The sequence below is a fragment of the Alexandromys fortis genome, unplaced genomic scaffold, assembly GCF_014885135.2.
Source record: "Alexandromys fortis isolate MF-2015 unplaced genomic scaffold, M_Fortis_MF-2015_v1.1 scaffold_72, whole genome shotgun sequence".
Lineage (NCBI taxonomy): Eukaryota > Metazoa > Chordata > Mammalia > Rodentia > Cricetidae > Alexandromys > Alexandromys fortis.
In genome coordinates this window covers 1,636,255-1,653,355 of record NW_026067969.1, presented here as the reverse complement: position 1 = coordinate 1,653,355, position 17,101 = coordinate 1,636,255, and the positions used below count along the sequence as shown (strand labels likewise).

General features: G+C 51.2%; 1 protein-coding gene across 1 annotated transcript in view; it reads left to right on the top strand.

Annotated features, from left to right (window-relative positions):
- The window catches only part of Notch1 (notch receptor 1), a 46,186-nt gene extending 39,598 nt beyond the window's left edge, over positions 1-6,588 (top strand). The window contains exons 31-34 of the mRNA XM_050155069.1: positions 488-783; positions 2,035-2,182; positions 2,274-2,371; positions 3,516-6,588. Of these exons, the coding sequence (XP_050011026.1) occupies positions 488-783; positions 2,035-2,182; positions 2,274-2,371; positions 3,516-4,961 (1,988 nt within the window). The 3' untranslated portion in view covers positions 4,962-6,588. The remainder of the gene's footprint in view (positions 1-487; positions 784-2,034; positions 2,183-2,273; positions 2,372-3,515) is intronic.
- Positions 6,589-17,101: the final 10,513 nt, after the last annotated feature.

Sequence of the window (17,101 nt, the reverse complement as noted above, 5' to 3'; positions counted from 1 at the left end):
ACATGTACCATAGTGCCCATGTGGGGGTCAGAGGACAGCTTGCATGAGTTGGTTCTCCCTTTCTGCTGTGTGGGTCCCGGGGATCAAGCTCAGGTTTTCTGGAATGGCAGCAAAGGCCTTTACCCACTGAGCCATCTCATTTGCCCAATAGTGACTTTTTAAGTACATTTTTCTTGTCTTTTTCCTGGATGGATCTTCAATGAAGGGTATCCTCTTTGAAGGGCAGGTCAGGAGGTTAAACTGGAGGGGTCTTCATCACCCCATACTACAGATTGGTAGCTATACTAGGGCTCTATCCTGCAGAAACTCAAGGTAACTTCAATAGCCCCCAGTAGCCACTGTGTGCTGAGAGGCGTGTGTCTGTCCCCACAACTGTCCCTTGAATTGAAGGCTGTAGCAGGGCTGCCATGGCCATGGCTGGGTACTGACCCTCCCTGAGGCTGATACCACCACTTCCATGCCCACCCCGTCTCTCTCCTCTCTGCAGATGGCTTCACACCCCTCATGATCGCCTCCTGCAGTGGAGGGGGCCTTGAGACAGGCAATAGTGAGGAAGAGGAAGATGCACCTGCTGTCATCTCCGACTTCATCTACCAGGGCGCCAGCTTGCACAACCAGACGGACCGCACAGGGGAGACCGCCCTGCACCTGGCTGCCAGATACTCTCGTTCAGATGCTGCCAAGCGCTTGCTGGAGGCCAGCGCAGATGCCAACATCCAGGACAACATGGGGCGCACCCCACTGCATGCAGCTGTTTCTGCAGATGCTCAGGGTGTCTTCCAGGTAGGCAGCCCTGCATCCCTGGGGACAGTGGACCTGATCTGGGGCGGTGGTCTGGCTGGCATAGGCTCTGCAAGCCCTAATTCTAAGTGTGACTTGGCAAGAACAGCTGGCATTTCAACACTGAAAGTGCACATTGAAGAAAGTCCAGGTTACAAAGGGCATCAAGCCCCACCTGTGTTCTCTGGGCGAGCTGGCTGAAGGTGGTTCTGAGAAACCTACAGAGTGCAGCATGGCTTCCGTACCCTCAGTAAGACCCTTCTGTCTACAGGCTATGGCCTGACTTGAGGTCCCTGGACCAATGCTATAGCCTTGCAGCCTAGTCCCACCCCGTTCATCTGTGGCTGCAGGCATAGCCCATGGCGGCAGGAAGAGAGTTTTAGAGGCTGCTGGTCCTGGCCTTTGCCTGGAAGCCTGAAGCCAGCCAGGGTAGATTTAGAGATTGAGTTGCCTGGGTCTCCAGGGACCATCCCTAGTAAATACTCCTGCATGCTGCCAGCTGTTGACCCCGGCTACCAGGTCCCATCCTCTAGGCTGCCCTGGAGCAGGCTCCAATGGGGCATAGACCTGACGTCTAAAAGCTTGTCATTTCATCATGTCTTAACTCGAGCTACATACTGTCAGTCTACAGAGGAGATTTAACCAGACAGGGCAGTGCACACCTGTTATCCCAGCACTCTAGAATCTGAGAGGATTGTGAGCGCAAGGCTAGCCTGATCATTAAAGAAAGAAAGACCCTGTTTCAAAATAGCAAAGAGAGGCTGACATCAGCCACAGGGTAAGATGAGCCCAGGGCAGGCCCACATGGCCTGCTTTGCCTGCACAGATCTGTGTATGACCTGCAGGAATCTAGGCAGTGTTGAGAGTCCTTACTCAGGTCACTATCCCACTCCTCCCACTTGTGACTCAAGCAGGGCAGCTTAGCAGCTCCAAGTATGGCTGTGGGCTGTGTGTAGGCACCCTGGTTCCCCTTCCTTCTGGCCCCCATACCAGGCAGAGGCTTTATTCCTTTAACCTGGAGACGTTTCTGGTAGCCATGACCATAAGATGAGGCCATATGTGGTCATAGTGGGTCATCTCTGTCACCAGGGGTTGGGGTAGGAACCCTAGCCCCTCCTGCACATTGACTGTAGCTCCATAACATCCCATCTTCCTCGGGGGTTCATCTGAGTCATGGGAACAGCTGGGCATTGGTTCCTGGAGATACCAGCTTGTGTTTGGATCAGTCTGCCTGAATCCATCCCTACCTTCCAGATCCTGCTCCGGAACCGAGCCACAGACCTGGATGCCCGCATGCATGATGGCACGACCCCACTGATCCTGGCTGCACGCCTGGCCGTGGAGGGCATGCTGGAGGACCTCATTAACTCACATGCAGACGTCAATGCTGTGGACGACCTAGGTAGGCCCAAGCTACAGCTACGGCGGACGTCAACCACTCCACGGTCTGGTCAGCCCTAACCCAATCTCCTCTTTTCTTGTTTCCTTTCCAGGCAAGTCAGCCCTGCACTGGGCAGCGGCAGTAAACAACGTGGATGCTGCAGTTGTCCTCCTGAAGAACGGAGCCAACAAAGACATGCAAAACAACAAGGTGAGCAAAGGGGCTGCCTTAACCTCAGGGGCAGGATAGAGACTCCAGTGTACCCATATGGGGAACCACTTAGGATTCTTCTGGCACCTCCCAAGTGTTGAGGCTGGGGGCTGGGACCACAGCAGGTAAAGTAACCCACCCTTGCCGAGGAGATGGGGTGAGGCAGCAGCCGATGTCCTATGTCACTGTTACTTGAACCTTACCTTCTGTTCCCCTCTGTCCTTGGGGGGTATGGTGACCCTAGGGGTTCAGGATTGACCAAAGGGCTTGGGTGGGGTGGCTCTGTATGGCCCACCACTACCATCCTCCCTCCATTGGGATTAAGGAAATCCTAGGCTGCATCTCCCCATCTTGTCTTCCCGATGTCTCTGTCATTTGTTGAGGGCTAGTTACTGCTTCAGGACTGTTTAGTTGCTCAGAAGTGCCAAGTCCATGCCTCCCTCACCACCAGCTCCACTGCAGGGCAGGAAATGCAGCAGGCAGCAGGCACCAGGGGCTATCCCCGGTGTGGGGTGGGCCAGTGATTATCAGGAGAATCAGAGCCTGGTAGATGCCTCTCTAGGTTCCTAGGCCTTTCACACCCCTCGCAGAAGTATGGTTATGTCTGCTGGGCAGAGCAGACCTGGAAGGAACTGAGATGCCACAGCCACTGGCAGCCCTTTGGACAGGTGTCCATTGATTTTCCTGAGTCCCCAAATTGCAGTATTTTGCACCTGCATTTTGAGGAGCGTAAAAGGCATGAGGTTTAGTAGGTTTTTGGCAGTCTGACCCCACACAGAGGAAGCCCTCTGGATTTAGCATGGAGGGTCCCACAGGCCTTCTCTGGTATGAAGTGATATATCTAGATTTTCTAAAAAAAAAAAGGGGGGCTCAGGTCCAGCCAGGTGTGGTGGCACACGCCTGTAATCCTAGCACTAGGAAGTTGAGGCAAGATGATTTTGAGTTGCAGGCCATCTTGGGTAACATAAGGAGGCCCCACTATAACCCTCCTCTTTCCTAGCCTGGTAGTCTAGGCCCACTGTGAAAAGAGGAAGAGGAACCCCTGCTTCCCTAGCTCCTCCTCCCAGGCCATCCATCATGAATGACTCAGCAGGTCCTATCCCAGGCCCAGCTCCCTCATAGGCCTCCTGTCCATGTCCTGCAGGAGGAGACTCCTCTGTTCCTGGCTGCCCGTGAGGGCAGCTACGAGACCGCCAAAGTGCTGCTGGACCACTTCGCCAACCGGGACATCACAGATCACATGGACCGACTGCCCCGGGACATTGCTCAGGAGCGCATGCACCATGATATCGTGCGGCTGCTGGATGAGTACAACCTGGTGCGCAGTCCGCAGCTGCACGGCACGGCCCTGGGTGGCACGCCCACACTGTCTCCCACACTCTGCTCACCCAATGGCTACCTGGGCAACCTCAAGTCTGCCACCCAAGGCAAAAAGGCCCGCAAGCCCAGCACCAAAGGGCTGGCCTGTGGCAGCAAGGAAGCTAAGGACCTCAAAGCACGGAGGAAGAAGTCCCAGGATGGCAAGGGCTGCCTGTTGGACAGCTCAAGCATGCTGTCGCCTGTGGACTCCCTCGAGTCGCCTCACGGCTACTTGTCAGACGTGGCCTCTCCACCTCTCCTCCCCTCCCCGTTCCAGCAGTCTCCATCCATGCCTCTCAGCCACCTGCCTGGTATGCCTGACACCCACCTGGGCATCAGCCACTTGAATGTGGCGGCCAAACCTGAGATGGCAGCGCTGGCAGGAAGCAGCCGGCTGGCCTTTGAGCCACCGCCCCCACGCCTCTCCCACCTGCCTGTAGCCTCCAGTGCCAGCACAGTGCTGAGTACCAATGGCACAGGGGCTATGAATTTCACCGTGGGTACACCTGCAAGCTTGAATAGCCAGTGCGAGTGGCTGCCCCGGCTGCAGAACGGCATGGTGCCCAGCCAGTACAACCCACTGCGATCAGGTGTGGCATCGGGCACGCTGAGCACACAGGCAGCTGGCCTCCAGCATGGCATGATGGCCCCGCTACACAGCAGCCTTTCCACCAATACTTTGTCCCCGATGATCTACCAGGGCTTGCCCAATACAAGGCTGGCTACTCAGCCCCATCTGGTGCAGACCCAGCAGGTGCAGCCACAGAACTTACAAATCCAGCCTCAGAACCTGCAGCCGCCATCACAGCCACACCTCAGTGTGAGCTCAGCAGCCAATGGGCACCTGGGCCGGAGCTTCCTGGGTGGGGAGCACAGCCAGGCGGATGTACAGCCCCTGGGCCCCAGCAGTTTGCCTGTGCACACCATCCTGCCCCAGGAGAGCCAGGCCCTGCCCACATCACTGCCATCCTCGATGGTCCCGCCCATAACCACCACCCAGTTCCTGACCCCTCCTTCCCAGCATAGCTACTCATCCTCACCTGTGGACAACACCCCCAGCCACCAGCTGCAGGTGCCAGAGCACCCCTTCCTCACCCCATCCCCTGAGTCCCCTGACCAGTGGTCCAGCTCCTCCCCGCATTCCAACATCTCTGATTGGTCTGAGGGCATCTCCAGCCCGCCCACCAGCATGCCGTCCCAGATCACCCACATTCCAGAGGCGTTTAAGTAAACAGTGATGCGGGATGCAGGACCCCAGCTTCCGTTCCCAAGCCCTGTTGGGAGTCGTTTCCAGTGCTCCAGGATGCAGGGGCGACCAAAGGAGCTTTTTTAAAAAAATGTTTTTATACAAAATAAGAGGACAAGAATTTCCATTTTTTTTAGTATTTATTTATGTACTTTTATTTTCCACAGAAACACTGCCTTTTTATTTATATGTATTGTTTTCTATGGCACTAGGGAAAGACCTATCTGTTCCAAGAAAATAAACTAGTTCTCAGAGCCTTGATTTTCCTGGTCAGGGTGAAGTTCCCTGTGTGTTTGTAAAATATGAACAAGGACTCATAATTTGTAAATGCTGTTTATTTATTGATTGCTTCTTTCCAAAATCAAAAGAGAAACCATGACAGAAGGGAAGCTGGAACCTGCCATGGTCAGAAATCCCCGTCTACCCAAGATGCCTGCCAACCTCCAACCACTGCCCCCTCCTCCCGGTCTGACCTGGGATTTGTAGATGTGTTTAGAGCACACCTTGGGCTCAGAGATTAGTTTTGTACCTAAAACAGGAAACAAGTAAAATGATGTGGTTTATACATTTTTCTAAAACCACCAGTGTGGGTTTAAAGAGATGTCTTGGCATGTGCAGAGTGTGCTACCCAGTACCAGTCATGAGTCTTCAGGCTTCCGTGTTCCACAGTAGTGTTTATGGGCCTTGGGAGTACTTCCCTCCCCCCTCGCCCTGCCCCACTGTCCCCTTCCTGACATCTTGAGCCAGTGAGCCATGCAGGATGTGGTGCCTCCTGGGGCCATGTGGAGTAACCCCACCCTCTGGAGAAAGATACTGCCGGACATTTTCCTGTGGGGCCCCAGCATCATCCAAACTCAACTGAGGATGGACTGTCCCTGCGTGGGCCTGGGCTCCCGAGACCTGACTGCTGAAGGGCTCCAATGTGCATTGTGGATTCGCCAGAGTGGCCTGCACTGAGGAGGCCTCAAGGAAATCTGGGCTTTGATCCCCTAACTGCCTGGGTGGGGACTCTTGCCTTGAGTGTGCTGGAATGTAGGTGGTGCCTGCTTCTGCCAAGTCCCTCCTGGTTCAGGGCGGTGCTCACAACAGATTCTTGCAGTATCAAGTATAAGCCTGTGGCAGAATAAGTACCTGTAAATACATGTTTAAAGGTGGATTTTGTTTAAAAAATCTAAAGGAACAAGTCTGTCCTGTGTCAAGCTGATGAGGAATGTCAGAACGTGGCTCACTGTGACCCAGGCCTCGTGACCTGCAGCTGCCGAACCAGTAGCTCCTAAGAGCACAACTCAGGATGGCCCATCTGCCGTCCACCAAGCCCTCTCCCAGACACTGTGTGCTGGAGGCTTGCTCAGGGGCAGGTGCCCACCTCCTCAGGGCAGCTCCTCCTGGCTTCTGGGGGGGTCATTGTCTGGGCCATTCCTAGTAGGTATGACCAGACACATCCTAAGATGTTGATTCTTACCATGTTTTATAAAATAAAGTGTAGTTTACAGAAAAAGGAAACTTTTTTAAAAAAAAAGTTATCTACATGTAAAACTGTAGGTAATGAAAATGATGTATTTTTTCATCTTTTTTGTTAACTAATTTGCAATAAAAAATGTTGTTGATGGTTGTCCAGATTTTGCTAAACTTCCCGTGTTGTTTGGCTCACTCTGTGGGGTGGGTGGCAGAGCAAGGGCCACTCGACATTGAGACAACTGAAATCTGAATCCTCTCCTACACAGTAATAACAGCAAGGTTGATCATAGGGACATGCCATTCCTAGAAGCTGGACAGCACAGGACAGCAAGCTGGGAAGACAGCTGCCAGAGGAGTTGATGCAGTCCCCTTAGGGGGACATGGATTTGATGTCAGCTCCATCCCCATCAGAGGAGGCAACCTTGTATGACTATTCTCTGAGCCCAATAACCACTAGCTTCTTCAAGTTCAGCTGTGCCCTCTTGCAAACGGTCATCCCCGCTGAACCTGTTGACTGCTTATATCCCCCCAATGGGATGCACAGAACCTTCTCCTGGTGATCCAGCCAATCTATACTGCCTGTTGTATGCATTCCTGCCCTAATTGTGCCTGACCTCAAGGAGGGACTAGAATATTAGTCTAGGAAGACAAGTGGGAGGTGTCTCCATCTATGCGGCTGTGGGAAGGCCTTAGCCCTGCTGGATACTTTCCAATGTGGATTTTCTTTTTTAATCAGGGAGAAGCAGCCACACTCAGAAAGTAACCCTTCACCTATGTTCTTTACGTCAGCCCATTAAATCCACTGGTGTCCTAGAGTCAACTTTAATGGAATCGTGCCCTGGACTGTCATTAGGACCTTAGGAGGAGGGGTAGGTGTTGTCTCCCCCTGGGAAGGAATTTTAGCAACACTCATCTAGCCAGAGAACCCCTGCAGCAGGCAGAAAGGAACATGGGGAGGAGCCTTGGGGCAAGCACCAGACCTAAGAAGGAGGACGGAGAACTGCAGAAACTACAGAGTAGGGTAGCAGGTGACAGGGCAAGGTGGGTCTGGAAAGTTCCATGATTCTAAGACATTGAGTGCTAGCCACAAAGGCATCCTAGGCCTGAGAAGAAGTCAGCACAGTGCAGGTGTGGATCATCTCTCTTCCTGCCAGGTCCTCTCCACCTGACCCACACCTCGGAGCACCACAGGAGTCTCTAACCAAAGTGACAAGGGGGAGTGTGGCTCCCTCTCAGAGTCTGGCCATCTGAGGACAAGAGTGAATCCATCAAGTCCAGATGTCCTGTCCTGGGCCCAGGGTTGTACATTGTGGTAGCAGAGGTTCCAGAAAGTGTGTTCACACCCCAGAATTATGGTAAGATGTCTGATTCTTGCCCTCAAGGGAATGTCTGAGCCTAAATTCTGCCCAGAGAACTCCTACCACCGCTAAACTTCCATCCTGAAATGGAAATGACGAGGGAAAGGGCCTAGCAGGCCCATGTGCCTGTGTTCTCTGTAGCACCACCCACAATGGCATCAGATGATGGCCATGGCCTATTCACATTGAGAAGACTGACCTCTGGGCACACATTTGGGCTGGGTTTGGAGTGATGGCATTTGCATTCGCAGGAGCCTTACCTGTGTGAACAAATCTCTAGCCAGTGAGAAGAAGCCACACTACCAAAGAGCAAGGGAGTGGGGACGCTCTGCCTGTCGTGGCAGAGCTTGAGTCCTCTCCTGTCCTCAGATTCCCTCTGAAAGATTGCCTTTCCTTCCTAGATCTTTATAATTTGGGCCATTAATATCCTGGGTCTCCAGCAATCCAGGTGCAGCTCTGGGGACTTGTCAACCCCACAACTGTGTGCACCCTGTAGCCCATTTTTTTTTATACACCCTGATAAACATTCAGAGGAATAATTTTTAGCGGTTGAAAGGAACAAAGCTCTAAGACCCTACTAAAATGTAGGTGAGTTGTGGGAGGACATCGGGCTCAGTGAAAGAAGCCTCACAAGTGACCATTTTTATGAAATGTCCCCAGTAATTAAAGCCACAGAGGCAGAAAACAGAGTGGCCATCCCTGGGGTTGGGGAAATGGGTATGACTGTCTGGTGGCTACAAGTTTGACTTGGTATGATGGATACCAGCACTGTCTAAGAGGCGGGAGGCTGCGAGGCATGGTGACGGTCCCAGACCCGTCAATGCTAGAATCCCACAATCTGTGAAAAGAAAGACAGCATCACGTGAACTTTTAGTTTGTCCCTATGGATGCAATGACAGGTTCTCTTTTATTTTGTGACAGGATCTTGCTGGGTATCCCAGATTAGCCTCCTGCCTCTGTCTCCCAAGTGTCGGGATTCCAGGCGTGCACCACCGCACTCAACTCAGCCTAGTACTTTTAAGGAACGTCTCTCTGTCTCTGATGTCATTGGAAGCAAATAAGAAATGTAAAACAATACTTTTTAAGGACTAGGAATGTAGCCCACTACTAGAAAATTTGTTTACTATGCACAGATTCCATCTCCAGGACCAAAGAAAGTAATCAATAAATTGACTTGGGAGATAACCGTCAATAAAGTNCACACACACACACACACACACACACACACACACACACAATTTAAGGACTAATTGGGGCACTCAGAAACTATATAGCCCAGAGAGGAAAGGGAGTCTTCCAGCCTTGGTCTTCCTTGTTTAGGAGGAATACAGGACAGTGTCCTGCCATCTCCCAGCAGAAATATCCCAGGACCAAAAGCCAAGCAGACAGAAGTGTGGGGATGAGCTCTGTGACACAGACACACAGAGGGGTGGCCATATACACGGGAGCAGAGGCAACCTCAGGCTGAGAGTAGGCTTGAAACAATCTGCCCTGTGGCACCTCATCTAAGACATCTGCCTCCCCGATAAAGTGAATCCCTCTGAGAGCCAACCAGTGTGTGGAGCTGTTACACAGCATCTCAGGGAGATGATCCAAGAGTCCAAGGCCCAGGTCGGCTCTTGGATGCCAAAATCTTCCAGGGACATAGGCTAGTGGGTCCCCTAAGAACTATCCTTTTCCCAGTAAGAGATGCCGCCCCTCCCCAGGGATCTGTCATCTTACACTGTTCTTGTTTGCTTTTACTTCAGAAGAATAGTTATTACACAGAGACCACAAGAGGGGAGTGGGTGGTCAATAAGTAGAGCAGCCTCAGACGGGGCTCACTATGTCACTCTGGCAGGCCTGGAACTTGTGATCCTCCTGCCTCAGCCTCCCGACTGTAGGCATGTTCCACCAGACTTCACTCTGTAAGGCCCACTTTTCAACATTCAAAGTATGTAAGTAGAGCCATACAAGCATAGTAAACCCAGTGCTCAAGGGGCTGAGACAGGAGGATTGACACAAGTTCAAGGCTAGCCTGAGTCATATAAACAGCTAGACCCTGTTTCAAAACTAACGAACAATTAGTTATAAATAATCCAGAACATCTGGGTGCATGCCTTTAATTCTAGCTCTCAGGAAGCAAAGGATCTCTGTGAGTCTGAGGCCAGCCTGGTCCATAGAGCATGTTCCAGAACAGCCAGGGCTACACTGAAAAATCTTGTCTCAAAAAAACAAAAAGAAACACACACACACACACACACACACACACACACACACCTGCAAGAACTAACCCCTTCTTCCTCCCCTCCCCGAAATGTCCTTCCTTTTCCTGTGTAGTGCTGGGGTATGTGAGGTTCCATCCTTTTGAAGAAGAAGGGCTTCCTTGGCCTCTCAGGGTGATTCAGAGAAGCCCATGCCAACAGAAATGTTACCGAAACTACATAGGTCATTTAAAATCCTTCACAACCCTTCAAAAAAAAAGTACAAAGGAGCAGGTGAATTTATTTTGATAATACATCTTGGCTGGACAGTGGTGGCAAATGTCTTTAATCTTAGCAATCAGGAAGAAAGGACAGGCGGACCTCTGTGAGTTCGAAGCCAGGCTGGTCTACAGAGTGAGTTCCAGGATAGCCAGGGCTACTAAGAGAAACCCTGTCTCGAAAGACCAGTACATACATATATACATTTTGGTTTAACCAATAAAACCACAGTTACCACTTAACCAACAGTCCACATAAAGTACTAAAAAGTCTGAATTCACATTCTTTTTATCATTATTTATATTTATTTATTTGTGTGTGTGTGTGTGTGTGTATACTCACACATGGCATACACGTAGAGGTCAGAGGACAACTAGTATGAACCAGTTCTCTCCCACTACCAGTTGAACTTAGTCCAGCTTGGGAACAGGCACCCCACTGAACCATCTCACTGGTATTATGATTATTTGCACTGTGCCTGAACCCAGGGTTGGTTGGCCACACTGAAGGTGCTCAGAGGCCACATGTGGCTCAAACTGTCATCCTAGACAGGAAGATTTAGACTTCAAAACCTCTGCCACCATCAGAGATAAACAATCCATGGAGCCAGATGTGGTTTTGGGAGCACTTGGGAGATGAAGATAGGCTTAGGAATTCAAGGCCAGACCCTGTCTATAAATAAAAAAGGAAATAAGTAAGAGAGGTGAGGAGGAGAGACTGCCACACTGGTGTTCTGTCCCTTGTTTCAGAGGGGCACCAACTGCAGCTCTGCTTTGCTCTGTCCAGTACAAAGAGGGATCTAAGGGTATCTGTGCACAGACCCAGCCAAAGCAGCAGGGCTCCACCTGCAGCCTAAACCAGTGGAGTGCTGGCATCCTCATGCAGCTCCAGGAACCAACCAGCCACGAGTCTTGCCTTATCCTGAGCCTTACCAACAAGGAAGCTCCATGGGGAGATGATTTTTACCATGTGACTCCAGACCAATCCTCAGCTGCACACGAGGGCCTCTGGTAAAGGTCCCAGCAGAAGTTCTTGGCATAGCATAAGATACATTTCTCTGCAAAGGTATTTTGATACAATACTTGAACAGTGCTAGTTAGTATGGTACCAAAAAATGCTATCTTGAGAAACTCAGAGTGAGGAGTTAGGGGAAAATGGGGCTCTTTACTACAGGATCCCCAAGCCTGAATGGGCTATGTGTACTGTGGATCTCTAAAGAGGGATGTGAGGGAGCTGGAGAGATGGCTCGGTAGTTAAAAGCAACGGTTACTCTTTCAGAAGAACTAGGTTCGATTCCCAGTACCACAAGGAAGCTCACAACTGTCTGTAACTTTATTTCCAGGGGATCCAAGACCTTTATGCAAGCAAAACACCAAAGCACATAAAATAAATAATAAAAAAGAGAAGTCGTGGAACCTTCCCAAAGAACTTTATCTTGTAGATCGATGACAGGGTTACTATCTACACATGTACCTTCTTAAAGATAGGGTGGTTCTATACTCTGCATATGCACCTTAAAGATGCTGTGGCTCTACCCTCTGTGCCTGAACTTTAAGATGCTGTGGCTCTACCCTCTGGACCTGAACTTTAAAGATGCCATGGCTCGCCGGGCAGTGGTGGCGCACGCCTTTAATCCCAGCACTTGGGAGGCAGAGGCAAGCGGATCTCTGTGAGTTCGAGACCAGCCTGGTCTACAAGAGCTAGTTCCAGGACAGGCTCTAAAGCTACAGAGAAACCCTGTCTCAAAAAACAAAAACAAAAACAAAAAAAGATGCCATGGCTCTACCCTGGTTTCCGACCACTCTCCTGGTTGGTGTTTTTATGTTCTACCTGGCAGCTTTAGGATAAAAGATCCCTAGAGTGTGCTTCTATGTAAGGTGCTGGCCTCTGAGGCCTGTGTGTGGATGGTTTGGCCATAAACATAGAACCGGTGCTCTGTCTGGAGCATGGCCACTGTGCCCTCACCTTGGATTTTAGGAGCATCCCTGAGCAGTCAAACCCAGCATATATAGTCGCTGGTCATCATCCTCACGGTGAGATGGTGACACTGGGCTTCCAGAGGCCAGGCATGTGTGCTGCTGGGCTTTTATGTGCACAGGCCACCCAGGGTGTAGCACAAAGTACATGATTTGATGCCTTCACATAACTTTGACCTCATGGTTGTTTTTGTATCCCACTGCTTGTGAGGTTCAATCTCTATAGCACCATGTAATTTCTATGACTCTATATTTAACACTGTATTGTGTTTCTGATGAGAGTCCTCTGCGGGGGGAGACGGGCAGTAAACATGACTTCTACTGGAGTTGGGATTAAGAAACAAGCCTGACCTAAGCTACTTCTTTACTCGCCACCAACCCAGTCTTCTTAATCTGGGAAAGGGAAGGGGAGAAAAAGGTCACAGACCTTAGCTACAGCAGACTAGGTAGAAGGGATGATACAGAACAAGGTCCTTTCCCTTATCTTAACAGCACTGCTTCTGGCTGCTGTAAGGTTGAGAGTTGAGTCTCTGGCCTCAGCTCTTAGAAATCCATCATCTTCTATGACACCACTGTGCTCAACTCAGCTCAATGCAGCACCTGCTGTCTTCAGCAAGCCCACACCCTCAGGGGATCCAGAAATAGAGACTTCCCTCAGAGAGGGCTGCTGTGCGGGGGGTGGGGGGGTGAGGGGGGGTTTGCAGGGTGTGCAACACCTGCACCTAACTAAAGTGAGGAAGGCTGGAAGGAGCCCTCAATAGCTGGTCAAATTTGTAGGTGGTTTTCTGCCGCCCTCTGCTGGCAGGGTTCCACTACTGCTCCTCTGGCCAGCAGGATGTCCTCCAGATGGTATTTGTGCCCATCCCAAGATACTATTATTCATGCTGCAAACAAGGGAACTGAAGTTCAAAGAGGCGTGCGGTTCATTCAAGTTTATTCACTAGAGCCAGGGCCAAGTGACTCGCAGATCCATGGTCATCTCCCGTAGAAAGAATGTAAGCAATCCATCTAGCCAAGTTGCCCATCACAATCACTCCAAAAGCAGAATGGATGCTCAGAGAGAAAGAGGGGTTTGGCAGGCCACTTTTCCAGGATCCCTGGCCAAAGTCAGTTTGGCACCCGGCACCCTTTGTCCTTTCCCTGCCCACACTCCCGGGGAGTTCACCCATGCAATGCAAATCACCATCCATGTTTCAGATTCACGCACTGTGTTATGTCATGTTGTTGTGGGGACTACAGAAGAAGTTGCAGCCAAATCTCTGTACAAAGGTCTCATCTAAGGTGGGTTCTACATTTGATGCAGAAAGCACACCATTTGCCTGAGATGCCCAAGCTGCCTCTGGGGCAGGCCAAACTGAGCTGAAAAGCCCCCTGGACCTGCCTTGTTTGATAATATCCCATGGCAAATAGCCCTTGATGAGCCTACAGGGCCACATCCCAGGATCCCTTTCCTTGCCATACAGAAGGCTTACCCAGACTGTCCCTTCAACCCTAAGAGCTCCTGCCCCTGCTTTGACCAGTGCCTCACACAGCTCCATGTCTGCAGCTCTCTAGCATCCACATCTGAGGGCCAGCCTATCTGTCCAATCCCAGTCTGCCATGTCTGGAGTACAGCAGGGGCCCAGCATCACCTTTGCGTGTGTGCTGTGTGCTGGAAAGAGGACCCCTATTCTTCTCAGGGACCCCACACAGCTGAGAGATCTTCCTGCTCTATTTGTGGTCCTGGGTTAGTGTGATGTCAACATCTGCCTTGTGCTTTCTACTTCATCCCTGTTACTGGCTCTGTAATTTAAGGCTGCCCGAGACATAGCACAGGCCAAGCCTATCGCGAGACTCTGGAGACATGAACGTGCACCCATAAGCCCAACCAGGAAGCTACCAGCAGTGCAGTTAACATGAACCATACCTGGAAGGAACCAGGGAGTGGCCTACTGTGGATTCTGAGTCCTTGTTACCTACGGAGATGGTTCCAGAAGTCCAGGACAGGCTGTGATAACCACCTGTTTTCACAGGTGAGGAAATACAACTGTCTAATACCCTTGACTCTCTGGCTTCTAGAATCTTTTTTTAAAAACTATTCTTCTTTTAATATTTTTCTAAGACTTATTTATTTTAATGTATGAGTACTGTGTCTGCATGTACACCTGCAGGTCAGAAGAGGGCATCAGATCTCATTACAGATGCTTGTGATCCACCATATGATTGCAGGGTGAGGGGCGGGGGAGATAGGATGAACTCAAGACCTCTGGAAGAGCAGCCAGTAACTGCTAAGCCATTTCTCCAGCCCCCATGGCTTCTAGAATCTTTCAGTACAGTTGGACATAACAGCTACCCAACAATTGCTCAAGCCATTTTATCTATGTTCTACCAGATAGGTGGGCACCCAAAGTGTACCTGTTCCTACAGCGAAGACAGACTGCGGGCCCCATTCTCAGCAACCCAGAATAGGAATGCAGTGGCTAGGGTTTCTTTGGTTGGCACCTTCTGTCCACAGGTCCGCCCTCATTCACGTGCCCAGTGAGTACCCAAAGTGCCTAAGACACTATGGATGGAAAGTAGGGCTGCCGAGGCACAACTGTCTGGGTATGGAGCCTCATTTACGAGCAGCCCTGTACTATGGGCACGTGAAAAAGTGAAGCTGGCCTGAAGCTCCTTTCATGCTGCCCACCATTGCCCACAGGGGCCAGGCCTTAACCTTCAAGAAAGGATCTCTCCTCACATTGGGTGCATGGTAGCCGTGGTAGCCCAGATGGCACAATGGTAGCAGCCTATACATTATAGGGCCTGGAAGCAAATGGCATACAGCTGTCTCTGCTTCCCCATTACCCTCAGCCATGTTTCCTTTTCCTCCAGGAAGCCCTTCCGGTCAGCTCTTTCTACCCGTGGCCCTCATCTGGTTTCGGCTAGGACTTTTCAGGGAGCCCTGGATCCCAAATAGTGACCCTTTCTCCTCTCCAGGTTCTGTGTCCATGCTAAGGGTCAGTCAGGGGCTGAGCACAGTGCCACATGGAGCAGGCACAGACTACCAAGCACATCTGATGCTGGAGCTACATCCAGCAGGTGCGTAGGACAGAGGCTGGAGGACAGGAGCTACCCTCTCTTCACCTCTTCCTCTAGCACGCCTAAGAGGCCTGCCCCAGCTCCTCACTGTCAGATAAGAGCCAGCAATGCATGGCCTTCTCAAGGAGTCTATAAGCTCTAGACTAGGGATGGCAAGTACACACCATTTAGGCCAGCACTGTCCAGGGGGGATGCACTCCCCTGGACTTTTATATTTCCTAGTTACATGAAAGAAAAAATCATAATTTTTAATAGGGGTTTATTCAATTCAACATACTTGAACACTGCTGTTTTAACATGCAATAAACACTCAGCAATGAATCACTGTGAATTCTTACTTATCTGTCTAGCGTCTCTTATGTTTAGAGCCCAGCCCAGAGTGAACCAGCTACATGTAATCACCCAGAGGCCACCACACCAGACAGTACAGCTACTGGGAGAGGCTGACTGGGTGGAGATACAGCGACTACAACATCACCAATTGTTGTCATAGGGACAGAAGGGCAGGGAAATTCTGACATGGCCTCCATGCATAAAAATCCTGTGTGCTCTGTGGTGCAACACAGGCTATAACAATTCATGTCGGATGCTGTCTTCATGGGACTGCAGGGAGCTGGAGACACTGGGCCAAACTTCAAATTAGATGAAGAGTCCCCAGGCAAAGGTATCCATGGTGACGGTGGGAGCACCCCTAGGCACAGGAGTCACCACATGCCCTGCCTGCCCCAGGTAGTCCCAGTTTGGGCCTGTTGCACCAGCATCATATACATTAGAAGTAGTCTATTTACCAGGCGGTGGTGGCGCACGCCTTTAATCCCAGTACTTGGGAGGCAGAGGCAGGCGGATCTCTGTGAGTTCGAGGCCAGCCTGGTCTATAAGAGCTAGTTCCAGGACAGGCTCCAAAGCCACGGAGAAACCCTGTCACGAACCCCCCCCCCAAAAAAAAAGAAGTAGTCTATTCCAATCCTCAGCCTCCCGATGCCCAGAGAGGTTACAGTCACCAAAGCAGGACATGTGGGTACAGACTGGGCCTTAAACTGTGTCCTAAGTCTGTGTCACTCAGAGGCCAGACTCACTTGGGCTGCAGGACACCAGCCTAACTACAGACAAGTGAGTCCCATCTTTACCTTAGGACAGGAAGAAGTTAGAACTCAGCTGCCTCTCTAACATCCTTGCTTTTGGGAAACTGGGGGTGAACACTTTCTGTTTTGTTATTTATTATTGGTTTTCTCAAGACAAGGCCTTTCTGTTATGTAGTTCTAGCCATCCTGGGGCTGGGGGTTGCTGCTTATCCCTAGGGGCCTAGGGCTAAGTTTACCACGTATTCTCCTGTGTTGAAAGAGGCTGGGAACCTGGCTCTCGAAAGACAAATGTTAGCTTTACAAAGTGACCCACAGTGCCACGTCAGACAGGCTGAAACTGGCTCTCTGAGCTCGCGGCTCTGCTTGCGTGGCTGAGTGCAGGCCAGCTGCACCACACGCCCTCCTCCTCCTGGGTCCGCCAAGACCAGGCGACCTAGCAGACGCGCCACCTTCGTGCCCTCTGGAATACAGGTGAGGGGGCCGGGCCTGGTCACTTCCCAGATGACATCACCCACCTTTTCCAGAGAGCCTCTGCACCGATAGACGCAAGCCTGACCTGCGGATGTCCCTGGTCTAAGAGGTCCAGCGCCCCACCGGCGTGAGGGAGGTTAGGACAGTGGCGTCAGGCTCGGGCTCCTCTCCTCTGGTAGAGACCCGCGAGCGGCATGAGCGCTTCGGACAGCTCCTGGCAAAGACAGTAGCCAGGAGAACTGCACCCCGCAGGCTGCA